At 32.2% G+C, this 14,704-nt stretch overlaps 1 protein-coding gene across 2 annotated transcripts in view; it reads left to right on the top strand.

Annotated features, from left to right (window-relative positions):
- Positions 1–14,704, top strand: part of LOC118200513 (ATP-dependent RNA helicase DDX42) — a 137,170-nt gene that overhangs the window by 97,173 nt on the left and 25,293 nt on the right. For both annotated transcript variants that reach the window (XM_085814842.1, XM_085814843.1), the window contains exons 12-13: positions 1,975–2,166; positions 9,181–9,261. In XM_085814842.1, the coding sequence (XP_085670968.1) occupies positions 1,975–2,166; positions 9,181–9,261 (273 nt within the window). The remainder of the gene's footprint in view (positions 1–1,974; positions 2,167–9,180; positions 9,262–14,704) is intronic.

Raw genomic sequence — 14,704 nt, 5'->3', positions numbered from 1 at the left:
GAAAACTTATACATTGTTATAATTTAAGAAATTAATTATAATATTAATAATTGAATATAATATTAATTATAATATTTAATAATATATAATTATAATATTTAATCAGTTTTATTTATATTACTTATAATATTTATGCATGCTGTTCTTAAAACAAATTTAACTGAGATGTTTTCAAATTCAGTTTGATAAAAAATAGATTAAATAACCATATTTTTTGAATATATAAGATGAAATTAACTGAATTAAAATTCATTAGAAACATCATTTCAAATTTTAAAACTCGAGAGGCCTTTCTATGATAGATCAAGAATGTTTTTATTATTAACATTCTTTCTTCAGTATTATCAAAAATGTGATTGTACCTGACAAACAGAATTTATTATATATATATATATTATATCTTTGTAAAGTTAACTTTTCTAATAATGCTTTACACCATTATATACTTCGAATCCTAAGATGATGTTTACTTATTGTTGCTGCATGCAAGACCTCAAATAAATATGTTCCACTTAAATAATAACAATAAATAATATGATAATGATTTCTTCAGAGAAACATCATTTTCAACATATAATTTAATAACTTTCTTTTTTAAAACGCTCTTATATAGTTTTGAAAATTATTTAAATAAATTATTAAAAAATAAAATTTTCAAAAAGAAGTAATAACAAAAAAAAAAAAAAAAAAAAAAAAGTGAATAGAGATTAATTATTTTATCCTCAAAATATATTTGCTTAATATTTTGTAATCAACAACTAGTGATTAACATATAATGATTTTATTTGCCTATACAAATATTAAATTTATGCAAAATTAATTTTAAGTGATTTAAAATTATATAAATGAAATCACTCAAATTTTCGTTTTCAGAAAGTCTCTCAAATAGTAATAATTCCATCATGCTATAAGATATCATTTTATGCATATTTTCCAGTAAAAAGTTAAGAAAAATCTCCTGAATAACATCACATTTGAAATATCTAGCATTATTTTATCTCCAATTTAAACATATATTTTCAATATGAAATGATTATGCACAGAAAATTCTAACACACACACACACACACACACACAAAAAAAAAAAAAAAAAAAAAAAAAAAAAAAAAAAAAAAAAAGCAGAAACAATGTGATGGAAAGCAAAATGTAAATTATTTTATTAAGTCTAATCTCTTATTTTTTTATGCATCAGTTCTTTCTGAATATATAGTATCAGAGCAACAAACTGTTTAGTCATTTTAAATTACAAAAACATGTTGAAAATATTGTTGAAAGTATCACTGACACCCATAGCATTGCATTGTAGTGAGCAAGTGGATAGCCTGATAAAAGAAAGTGAGCATGGAGTGAAAGCTGATTTTTTTTCCAGCCTTTGATTTGAAGCACAGTGTCTGCTCTATATATTTCTACCTCCATGCCCATTATAGCTTTTGCTCTAACCCTGTAAGCTATATGGGTTAAGCCTCATAAATAAATTGTATCTTCTTGATAATGGTTAAGAAATGACTATTTCACTTTGTACCTTAATTCATTTTCTTCCAATATACATCCAACCTGAAATTGGATACATGAAAAGCTAGAAGAGATTTTTCATGTGTAATGAATATGAAAGCCACACTTCTATATAAAATTTTTGGCCATAACACTGAGAGGGCTAATACAGTTTGAGAAATATGGAAAATCCGGCTATGGCCTAATATTCTTACAAAATTGAGAATAATATATTTGAAATGTGCTCCTGTTATTTGTTCTGGTTCTTTGGATTATTTTACAGGAATTCTGCAGAGCCCGTTATTTTTTAGTATTACAAATGTGTAATATGGAAATTACCTGTATCCAGTATGATATTTAATATTTGTGCATTTTATTTTATGAAATATATAGATATTCTTTCTTAGATTAAACAAATATTTCAAAAAGCAAAGCTGTAAAATCATTTCTAATGATCTGCTGAATTTTATTTTTATGTTATAGCTTTGATGTTTAGTGCTACTTTCAAGAAAAAGATTGAGCGTTTAGCTCGTGATGTTTTAACGGATCCTGTACGAATTATTCAGGGTGAATTGGGAGAAGCAAATGAAGATGTAACTCAGATTGTTCTTGTTATGCCTGCAGGACCTGCTAAGTGGGTTTGGTTAACTAGTAAACTTGTAGAACTTTTGTCAGGTGTGTATTTATCATTTTAATTTGATACTGTTATAATATAGAAACATTATTTCTTTTCTGAAGTCCTCCCTCCAAAATCTAATTTTGTTAGAATAAATTAGTGTCACTTTAAAATGAAATTTGGCAGCATCAAAAACAAATGGTTGGCAAACAATATACAAGGTTTGTCCGGAAAGTAGAAGGACTAAGTTTTTTTTTAAAAATATATTCACAATTTTGACACATCAACTTAATAGTTTTCAAAATATGCCCAATTTTTCAGCAACTCAGCCAATCACTGAAGGCTCTCTGGAACTCGAAACTGGAATACTCTTCAGCTCCCTCGTTACAGCCTCTTGAATGGCCTGAACCAAGCCATGGTGCCATCCTTTCATGACCCTTTTCAGTTAGGGGAAGAAGAAGAAATCTGAAGGAGCGACATCCGGGCTGTATCTGCACTTGAAAGACTCAGAAAACGAGTCCCCCATGTCGTCCAGCAATCACTGAATCGTGGAGGCTTCATCACAACAATGCACTTAGCCACAGCACCTTTTCTGTCTTGGACTTCCTGATCAAACATGGCATCCATCACACAGCTTCCCCAGCCATCCTTTAGCCCAGATATCATTCAGATGTTTTTCCTTGATAGCAGTGTCAACAGAGACTAGGATCTTGCTGTACTCCTTACTGTCGAAAGTTTTACCTTTTTCCAAATACTTTTTGTGGATAATACCATGGGAATCCCATCACATGCATGATCTTTTCGTTAGCACAACTAATGGACATGGTACTAATGGAACGTTTAACTCTTCTTAGCAAGCTTTTGAGTGTCTGCATGCTGATCTTCTTCCACAAATTCTCGCAGGCGAGCCTCATCAACATCAGTAGACCAGCTAGAGCACTCTGCTTCTTCAAAGTTGTAGTCCTTGTTTTTGAACTTTCGGTATTAAAACTTAACAGTGTCAAATGATACAACATTAGTACCTAAAGCTATATACATGATTTACTGACTTTTTGCAACAGAACTGGAAGTAAATGATAGTTCTGATTTCGTAGCATGATAGTTCCATTTCAGACGCCTTGTACTTATTGATAGCAATATTTTTTGTACAAATTTCACAGTGTTGTTTTAAAGCAAGTATCTTTCTTTCAAATGCCAGAAATCGTTTGACAAAATACGATTAATTATGCCAGTGCAAACTATTTGAGCAGACAATATTTTCTAATCATTAATAATATTTATGGTGATGGAAAACTTTCGTTAAAACCTGATATTTTCAGTCTAGAAATTTATTTAGTGAATTACATTGGGACTTAAAAATATAGACTGCTTTCTGATCTTTCTGACAGTCCAGGCTTAAAAATATAGACTGCTTTCTGATCTTTCTGACAGTCCAGGCTAAATCTGTACCACCAATTAATATTCTAAGTTATATAAAAAAGTAGATTATGATATACTCTTTACCCAAGAGAGAGGGAGAGTGACATATAGTTAGTTTGGTATTGTTATCTATTGGAATTCTGTATTTCATAATTGCTGTTGCATTCAAAAATGACATAATGAAGTTTAATTATTATACGAACAAGAAGGCTATTTTTTATGTCTTCTGTTCCTTTGATTTTTATGTCCATATTCAGGGTTTTCAGTCTTTTTTAATTTTAGCCAATTAATATAGAAGAACTATTCCATTATTGAAAACTCTGTGCATAGATAGAAAATAGAAGCATTCAACAAGGTTATGCAGTAGACTCAATGTTATCTTCAATGTTTCTTGTTAGTGGAAGAAATATTTAGGTCGTACAGAAATGAATGACACAAATACTGCCACAGAGCAGAATACAGTTTATTAACAAAAAACTGATAGTACATCAGTTAGAAATAATCCCCGCATATGTCAATATACTTCTGCCATCTGGCTGGTGACGTACAGAAGGGCTTTGGTAAACCAGTTTGCGGGGTGTTGGTGCACCACCTATGGACAATTGCATGCAGTTCGGTAGAAGATTAAACATGTTGGCCCTGACTGTTTCCTTCATCTTGTCAAGGAAGGCGTAGTCCGAGGTCTTGGTTCGAAGTCCACCCACTTTACACACACATTTTTCATTTCCAAATCACCATGTACAATTGTCTGTATTATTCCTTGCACAAGCCCTGTCTCATCCTGCATCTTGTTGAATGTTATGCACCATGATCAAATCCGACATGGCTGCCACATTTGCTGTGTATGCGATGTTGCATCCTGCGCCGAAACCTTTGGGTGCGGTCTCCACTCCATTGCTGAACTTGGCCAACCAACGGGATACGGTTCACTTTGAGGGTGCTTTGTTCCCGCACGCCAACACAATGCGATGATGGATATCACTACCCTGTATCCCTTCCTTTCATAGGAACTACGCTGTCCAACGTTACCTTCCATCATTGCTATCCACGCTCTAAATGACGATGGCAAAAGGGACTTGTATCATTCAATGCGGCCAGCTCCATCTATGCATTCTGAGTAGCCCATGCCCACTTGTGTCTATTTCACTTGTTTACCCTTCACGTAGTGTAATAGTTTCGTTGTGAGAGCCGTTGTGTCGATTATTTCTGTATGATCCAAGTATTTTAAATCACTAACTGGACACATATCTGATGCCAATAAGAAGTTCTCCTTGTAATTTTTTGTAAGAAGATTTTAGAGAAAGTCATTGAGTAAATGACAAATTGGCATGCTATGTGTGAAAAAGGCAGTTAGTATTTTGCAAACATTCTAATTCATGATATTTATTTTATTAGTTACTAAGTATCAGTTGGACATGCATAGTTCAATTCGAAAATGCTGAAGAACTGGATGATTGGACAAAGGAGGAACAGTGCACTGTTATCCGATTTTGGGGGCAAAAAGCCTTCTTATGGAAGATATTTATAAAGGAGTGTTTCCTGTTTATAAAAAGAAGTGTGTGTTAAGAAGTGTTTGTTGAGTCATGCACAAGTGAATTGAGAAATTTTCTCAAGGCTATTCCAAAGTTTATGGTGAAAACTGAAATGGGCATCCTGTTCAGATTGAAACAGACTGAACAGCGCAGAGTATGAAGTAATGGATTCGAGAAAAGTACTGTACATTATATAAATAACAATAGCCTGGTTTGTCCACTGAAAAAAACTTCTGAGGTAAATACTTTGCATAATGATGATAATGTTTAAGATGAAACCTAATGTGGCTGGACAAGTGTGTAAGTAATTATTGAAATAATACAATTATGACTGACTACTGACCTTCTCTTGTACAGAGCATTCATTGTTGTGTTCTGGACTGTCTAAAGCTACAGCACATTCTTTTTATTTTTCTTATCATATACTCTTGAGAATAGAAATACTATCATCATTCATTTTGGAAGGAAAAGGAATTTTTTTATGCTGTCTAAGCTATACAATATTTTGCATAATTTATGACAACAGTTTATGCAATGTTGTGAATTCAAAAATAGCGTTTGCCTTCCCCTCCATTCTTGAACACATGGGATAATATCAGTGGTTAGACATGGGATTTGTACAAATAGTCATGCTTTTGAGCAAGAGCTCGTTTCTATTATACAGTCAAATACCGAAAATCTGCCAACTCCTGAAATCTGCATTGTCTCTCAAAATATAAACATTCAGTTTATGAGGTTCCGGAAATGCAACAATGAGTACAAAATATCGAAGAAAAAATTCTTACCGAATAATGACGTCATAATTACCAAATAATAATGAGTCATAATGGAAATACCAAATTACTGACATAATGATAAAAAATTTTTCTCCTCTAATCTGCATCGAGGTAAGAAAGCAGACGATTCACTCAACTCTTCTTTCAAGTTCACGATTCACGTTGTTGTATTTTCTGAGCTTTGTTATTACATGAGATTATTTAGAGCTGCCTTTTTTTTATTCAGATATTTTGTGGATAAATTAAGAATATTTTAAATTTCAGCCCTTTTAATACATTTACAGATTAGAAACACACTCATGATTTTATTGCTTGTAACCTTGCATTGATGGGAATGCAAAAAGTGCAAATTCTGCAAAAGATGGAGACAGGTGCTACTCCTCAGTTTATAGCAGAATCGTATGGAATTGCTATACCATTGTGTATGATATACGGAAAAATAAAGAAAAGCTGTTGAAATTTTACAGCAACAGTGATTCTAACACTGGAATCCGAAACCAGAAATCTTTGCATGAGGCGAAATCGGCAAACCTTGATGCTGCGTAGGTATAATACATTCAAAAGTCGTTAATCCGGACTCGTCGGGACTTCGGCGATTCCGGATTATCAATTTTTCCGCATTATAGATCATCAGTTTAAATCTGGTAAGATGGCATGCAGAAATTATAAAATTAAAAATATGAAACCGTAATTTATGAAATAAAGAACAATTATGATCTAAAAAGTATCAAAATTTACAAAAAAAAAAAAAAAAAAAAAAAAAAAAAAAAAAAAAAAAGAGCTTAATATTTATTTATTTACTTTATTAAACATTTCTTTCAATGTAAGTTGTTTAAGTTGCTTCGTTTTATGTGATAATACTTTCTCTTTAATTCTATGAACAGACATACAAAGTTCTGCTGTTAAAGTCCTATAAATGCTGTGTCGAGAATACCAACTAATTTTTGTCAATCGATATTTTTTCGTTTTCAATAACCTCTGTCACTTTCTTCTTTATCGGAAGCGAATTATAATGACAAGGAATTTGATTTAAATCATATCAAAGACGGAGTGCATCGAGATGAAATACTACATTTAGTAAGGAATTATAAGCCAAATAAAATAAAAACATCTGCCCTGAGGATAAGGATAGTGCTGACAGGTTAACTTCCAATTTATTGCGCGCCACAGCGTTTCGGTGTTTTCTCCCCCTGGCCGCAGAGCAGCGTGAAATTGATAAACAGATTTCGGAATGGTTTGAGAAACGAAGGATATGCCTTTATCCATTTTTTTGCAGCAATTCCACTTTTTGTTTAATGGACTTCTAAAAATACTTTCACTTTGTAGATCCTTTACATATTAGTAAATATATATCGGAAATTCTATTTGACATAATCGAAAGTTCAAGCTTACTTTTATAAAATTGCTCTAACAGTCTGCAAAAAATAATAAGCCAGATCCAATTCGAAGATTAAGGAACAACGCAATTTGCAAAATTAACTGAATTAGATAATTTTAGCGTAGCTTATACCGTCCGTTATACATTAAACGCGCAAACGTAAACGTATTACGCGCATGTGCACACGCATATTCGCAGGCGTAAAGGTCTTACGCATATGCGTCAATGCGACGCATGCACATAAAGTTTGTAGCTTTGAGTTCCGGATTATGGGTGTCCGAATTAATGACTTTTGACTGTACAATAAATAATATAATCAGTTTATATATGTAATAATAATTTAATGCATATAATAAGTGATTGCAATAGTGTTTAAAATAATTTAATTAAATGTATCTAATACGCCTTATTTATTTTGCTGTTTTAATCTGAATATTATGATTTATCTTTTCTGTCCTGAAATCCGCAAAATCCTAAAATCCGCACAACCTCGCAATCTTTTACTGTACTAATAGCATTGGCTTCGGTATAAATGAGCTTTCATCATTTATTTCACTCTAAGATTGATTTATGGTGAATCCACATAGCATATTTTAAAAATATAATGTGCGCTAAGTTAGATTCAATCTAGTAGTGCAGTATTGTAAGCTTGATATATGACGTAATATACATGTTATAATAATACACCCCATAATATCTCCATCGAGTTTGAGATGAAGTGGTTTTACATTATTTTCATTGTAAAAGTACATTTTGTAATATCAAAATTTGAACTTTGAATATTTGTTCAAGAATTGCTTTTGAAATGTACCAGAACAGCTGTCTCGGAAATATGAGACTGATTAAGTTCTCTTTGCCCAGCGAATATCAAAAGTTTTCAACTAATCCACTAGTAAATTAATAAAAGATGAAAAATAGAACAACAGTTAACTATTAGTACATAAAAATTATATATCTCTCTCAACATCCTGAATTGAAATTCATCAAAATTGATAAAAAAATTAAAAACTTACATCAACAGGGAGAATTTTTAAACATGGGGAGTTCTAATACTTAAACTCTTAACTTGTCTTGATTAATTCTGCTTAATGTTAATAATATTCAGGAGAAGTTGATATAAAATTGCAGTCTCTACATTTCTTTTGTATTAAACGAATAGTATTTAAAAAACATAACATAATGAAAGTTAGAAATTAAAAGAAAACTTCTTGGTTTAAATAACTTCAAAATTTACATAAAATGGGTTATAGAAATTGGAAATATGCTTTAACTTAAGCTATAACTTTTAATGACTTAAAGTCACTTCCAGTTTTTTGTGATTATTTTCCAAATGTCCCTGCAACCCTTTTTGTTTGTTTATGTAAGAGCTGTTAATTTTTTTACACATTGGGAAAATGTTATATTTTTTTTCATTTACTGATATTTGTCCGCTACAAATAAACTTCAGAAGTTGTCATAAAAAAAAAAAAAAAAAAAAAAAAAAAACCATTTTGCAGTGAGTATTATTTAATATTGTTAGTGTAGTAAATATAATAGTTTCTAATATTATTTTAATGTATCAGTAGTGGAAAGTTTTTCCCTAAATTTTTTAGTGCCTTAAAAAAATTCTCCACTAAAAATGTAATTTAATCTTAATGATGGAATTTTGTAGCATATAGATTTCTTAAAAACACGTAGATTTTCATTTCATATTTCTTTTTAATTTTATTCAAACCTGAATTTTCTTTTCAAACACTTATATATTTTTTAATGTTTTCTGCTATTTAATACTGTTCAAAAAAGAAATGTAGGAACAAATGGAAAAAAAAAAAAAATACATTGGCGTGATATATTGTTTTAAAAAAATGGAATGTGATATTTTTAAATAATTTTAGTAGTTCTGGAATTAAACCTAATTATGTATGTAGCAACTTTTAAATATTAATTGTAAAGTCAGTATATACACTTAATTTTTATATTTATCATTAGCTGGCAGTGTCTTGATATTTGTCACCAAGAAAGTTAATGCTGAAGAATTGGCAAATAATCTGAAGTTAAAAGAATATGAAGGTAATTTTTTTTCTTTTCTGTATTAATATTCTTTTCAAAATGATAAACTTTAAAGTATATAATCGCTTGAGACAGAAAAATAAATTTTTGTTTCTTGTACAGTGTGCAGATTATAAAAACTTAGTAAGTAATTTTTACTTGATGTTTTGCCACCTTTTCAAACTGTTCACTTTAGGCAAATGCTTCACTCATGTAACCCTTATTCTGCCTATCTGTGGAGATAAAAAATGCACTGACAAAGTATAATTCCTATTTTAGTCTAAAGTGTGTAATTATTAATAATAAGTAGTGTTTTACAAGTATTCTCTTTTTTTGGGGGGTACAGCAATTATAAAAGCTTTTTCTTATTAAGTTTTGCATCTTGAACATGAATATGAACTTTTTTTAGGGAATTGTTTTAATTTAGAATTTGCTGCAAACTTTTAAAATTCGTATTCCTCCCCCCCCCAAATTTTTTTTTTTTTACTAGAAGACAAATTAGTAACAAAACACTAATGAATGTTTAAACATTATAATTGTATAAGGCTTTGAAAATGCCTATGCTTATTGTGTTATTTGTAGCTAACTTGTGTCCCATTATTCATAATGCTTTAACAGAAACCAATTAATATTGCTACACTTGATTTCTCATTTGTCCTTTATTGCTCTCTGGTGATGAAAGCATTTTCTGTGCTCATCCCTGACATTACCACTGTTGCCAGTAAAGAAATTCAAATGAGAAGGCATGACATGTTTTTTAGTGAGTACGAACATCCCATTTCTATAACAGTGTCCCAAGATTCTTTACTCTGTTCCATAGTAAACCCTGGCGCACTAGTTGAACTTCATTCCAAGCCATTTATTAACCATTACTATGTTTCTATTCAAACTGTATAATCACATAACAAATCATGGGTAAGGTCTAATAAATACACCTTCTTTTATCATATCTTAGATGTAGAATTTTTTGCAAAAGTATGGAATTGCCCTTGCAATGTTCTTTATCAATATGATATGAAGTGGGGAAAGAGTTATTTCTGTTAGGCTTATAAGAAACTATGAAGTAATATGTTTGATACCAAGTGTGAAAGGATGTAAATTAGATCTTCTTTTCCTAATTTTAATCCTTGTCCCAACGGTTTCTCACACACACAGCAGATAGCAGAATTTTCTATTGTTTTACGTTGTAGGATTCAAAAGTTCCGGACTGAGTGTACAATATAAAAATTTTTTGCTATAGTGCGACTACGAAAATGTTTTTGCATTACTACATTCTCCTTCTTTTCTAAATGTGATTTGCAAAAGCTCGCAGCAACAGCATTTTTTGTAGGCAGGTGCATTTAGTAATCGACAATAGAAAGAAATGGCGTCAGTTGAGCAAAGAATAAATATCAAATTTTGTGTTTGCTTGGGAAAGAGTGCTACGGAGACTTTCGAAATGTTGAAGCATGTGTACAGAAGTGAAATGTTACCAAGAACGCAAGCTTTTGAGTGGCATCGTCGTTTCAGAAAAGGCAGGGAAACTGCTGAAGACAACAAATGCTGTGGCTGTCCTGTGACTTCGCACACCGATGAAAACATCAAAAAGGTGCCTACGGCAGTAGGTGCGAACAGGCAGCAAACAATTTGCCAAATAGCAGAATCAGTTGGTCTATCAGATGCAACATGTCAGCGGATACTGACTAAGCATCTTAACATGCATAGAGCGTGTCACCACATTGTTCCCCACATGTTAAACTTAGACCAAAAGGGAATTCAAATGGAAATGGAGAGAGACTTAATCCTGGCTGTTAACAAAGATATTTCCCTGCTTGGCAGAATTGTTACTGCAGATGAGAAATGGTGTTTTTTGTATGAACTGGCAAACCATGAGAGCATCGGCAACGTCGAAATCACCACAATCTCCACGGAAGCAGAAATTCTGCCAAGATCGCTTTAAAGGGCAGGTCATGCTAGAGGTATTTTTCGATATCCTGGGCATTGTGCATCTGGAATTTATCCCTGAACGACGCACTGTGAACAAAGGACTCTATGCCGAAATCTTGCGTTGTTTGCATGAGTCGATCTGGAAGAAGAGATAAAAAATGTGGGCTTGAGCCAGTCATGGGTGCTGTTGCAGGACAACGCTCCTGCTCACCAATCCTGACTCAATGACCTCATCAATGACTTTCTTGCGATAACGAAAACAACTGTTTTGCGTCATTCTTCTTACTCATCTGATCTCGCACTCTGCAATTGTTTCCCATTTCCTGAACTGGCAAGACGCTTACAGGGTCGTCGATTTCAATCTTCATATGAAGTTAAATGTGCATCGCAGGCTGAATTAAAGGACATGGCGAAAAATGCATTCCAGACATGCATCGATGAACTTTACAGGCGCTGGCAAAAGTGTATTGTTGCACAAGCATGTTATTTCAAAGGAGGATGTGTTTCTGCAATTTAATTCAAAATATTTTTTTGGTTGTGGACTAGGCCTGCGAAACTTTGGATCCTACCTCATATAAACCCATCAAAACCGCAATAACCCGAAAGTCCCAGCAAACTTGCTATACAAATCTCTCATATTCCAGGTATCAAAGAATTTTTTTCATGCTGTCATAAGTTTCATTAAGATCAATGACATAGGCAAGACATACTGTTAGCTAGCAAAACTGTTTTCAAAAGGACTTGGAAAAAGTCTTCAGTCTTTTGTTTTATGTGATATATTCATAAAGGCAAAGACCTTTGATGTTATGGCATATATTCAGGTCCTCTTTTACACTGATCATTAAAATTAAAGGATAATGAGAAAAACTATGCTTACTAAATTAAATTTGCAACCAATGCCTAATGCTATAATTATGTATGTTAATTAAATACAATTGAACACAAAATTGCACTTCCACGCATATATTAGTGCTGGAAATATGCAGATTCGGTGATTGACAATGAGGTGTGCAATGGATGCATGTTGGAATTTTGGTCTATAGTGTTATAGTGTTATAGTGTTTGGTCTATAGTCTATAGTCTATAGTGTATAAGTGAATGTGGTTTCTGAGAGTGATCGATATTCTTATGGCATAACACATAATTTAAGTGAAGGTTAAAAGTGGTGAATAATTGGTAGAGCTGAGGCAGTGTCAAACACAAATGGAGGTCGTCCAAGATTTGAATATGCCTCAAAGTGTCATATACATAAAGAGTTTGAAGCCGCTTTTTAAGCATTGGTACAGTTGATAGATAGCCTGTCAAGGGCAACCAAGAGCAACAACTGCATCAGATAACAGTTTTCTGTTTGAAGAAACCATGGAGCCACTACAAGAGATTTAGACCTTCAAGCTGTCACAGGAACATGATTTAGCCATTCTGCTGCTGCACATATGCTTAATGAGGCTGGATTGTAGGCAAGAAAACTCAATGGTTTGTGTCCCACTTAGTCTAGCTTCCAGAGGAGCCCATTTAAACTGGTACAGTCATCTTGTTCAAAGGAGTCAAGACAACTGGGCTCAAATAGAGTTTACTAAAGCTGCGTTCAGACGTAGGCGTAAAGCGCATAGAGGCATAGTCATAAGGGCATAAAATACGGGACATCCGTTCACACCTGCGAGACGGGGGTCTAAGCTGTGGCCAATGAGAGAAGCTAAATTTGCGCATGCGTGGATGAGTCTACACCTTTTGCGCGCTGTTTTCTAGCTCGATTGATTTCTCGCGCTCGCTCTGCTCGTTTTCGTTATTTTGTGTCATGGCTTTTTCAGCTCAACACAAAGTTTTACTGGTTCAACAGAATGCTCTTTTATCTGCCCTTCTTATAAGCCAGGAGACAACGGAAGAAGGTAAAAAGAGAAAAATAATGAAATGGTCTAGAGATATTTTTTTGAAAGACCAATACTTGGTTGGCACATAACTTTCTGTGCAAAGCAGTATGGAATATTTCTGCATTGTACTGTAGTACTTTCTATACTATAAACATGCACATGCATATTTATATACTATATAAAACCTTCTTCAATTTTTATATATAATTTCTCTTAGGAGAAATACAATAATCTAAATATGCCTAATTAAAAAAAATCTTGAGGATAACTAACAGATAGCCTGTATATAATATTTTTCCATTTTGCAGGTGTGAAAGCAGTTAAGCTAAAAACAGTACTTACCATACATTATTATTATTATTATTATTATTATTATTTAATGTTCAATCAAAAGGAACATGTTTCTGTGACAGTGAAACATGTGTGCTCAGCACTCCTTATTCACTGTCCCTGTCGATCACTATAGTAGTTTGCTGCACTACCAGTATGAATTATCACTAGTACTAGTATCCCACAACTGGTCACAATGACCAGCAACCACAACTAGTACAATACTAGGAAACGTTCACCCAACAATATATTTTATGCTCGATCATTAAATACATTTTGCTGTCTTGCCAGCTGTTTGTATACATCTATTTTTAATAATTTGCATGTATAAGCCGCACCCCTGAATTTAATTTCAATATATGCTGTCATTTCTATTTACGACCAAATCTCAAAAGTAATTTCACATTGACAAATTTTAGGTACCCAAGTCTTCAAATACATCAAAATTATAAACATTCACACCTTATCCAGGAATTTCTACCAGAGAAATAGCATGAATTTAATGATCAAAACTCCATTCAAATGATAGTAATAAAGAGTGGATAATAATAACAAATACTATTCATTAAATTGTAGTCCATGTTATGAATTATGTGTGCTATTTAGTTTCATCAAAAGTAAATTCCTTTCATGGAGAATGTAATTAAAAAACAGAGCAGAACTTCAACAGGAGACAAAACTGTCTAGACTGTTGACTGTTGTTTTAAGGATATTTCACTACATTTTTTCTTTCTTGGAATTCATAAGAGCATTTTCTCAAAAGATTAATCTTTTATTACTTATACAAAGCTTACACCATTGAACTGACTATTGTGACTATTCTTAAATAAGTGAAAATATTTTTTTTTATAAAGTAATATTTTTTCTGTTAAAAAAAACAGCAGATTCTTGATATATTGATTTGATATTTTAGTAAAATTAATTCATGAAGTTTGTTTGGAAAGAAAATCAGCATTTGAAGCAAATAGCAATACAACATTTCCAGCTTTTTTGATAAATTTATTCTTAAATACAAAAATAATTAAACAGGAAAAAAATTATAGTAATAATTTTTTTAAAAAAATTATAGACAGAAAGAAAGTAATAATAATAATTTACACAGAAAAAATAAAATTTTTGCAAGCATGCATTTTTTAAAGAATTTTCATAATAAAATGAAAAATATTGGATGGGATCAGTCATCTACAGGATCATACACAGCGTGCATAATCCTGAGCTTAACTTTCGCTTTACGAGTTTCATCCATATTTTTCAATATAAATTGTAAACTCATTAAAAAATGCATCTCATCATCATAGATTTCTTGCAATATCAACTCTTTATTTGTTTCGGATACGATT

The sequence above is a fragment of the Stegodyphus dumicola genome, chromosome 4 (assembly GCF_044657685.1).
Source record: "Stegodyphus dumicola isolate Sdum_Otavi_A_Nest chromosome 4, ASM4465768v1".
In the NCBI taxonomy this organism is placed as follows: domain Eukaryota; kingdom Metazoa; phylum Arthropoda; class Arachnida; order Araneae; family Eresidae; genus Stegodyphus; species Stegodyphus dumicola.
This window is presented reverse-complemented; position numbering and strand designations above follow the sequence as displayed.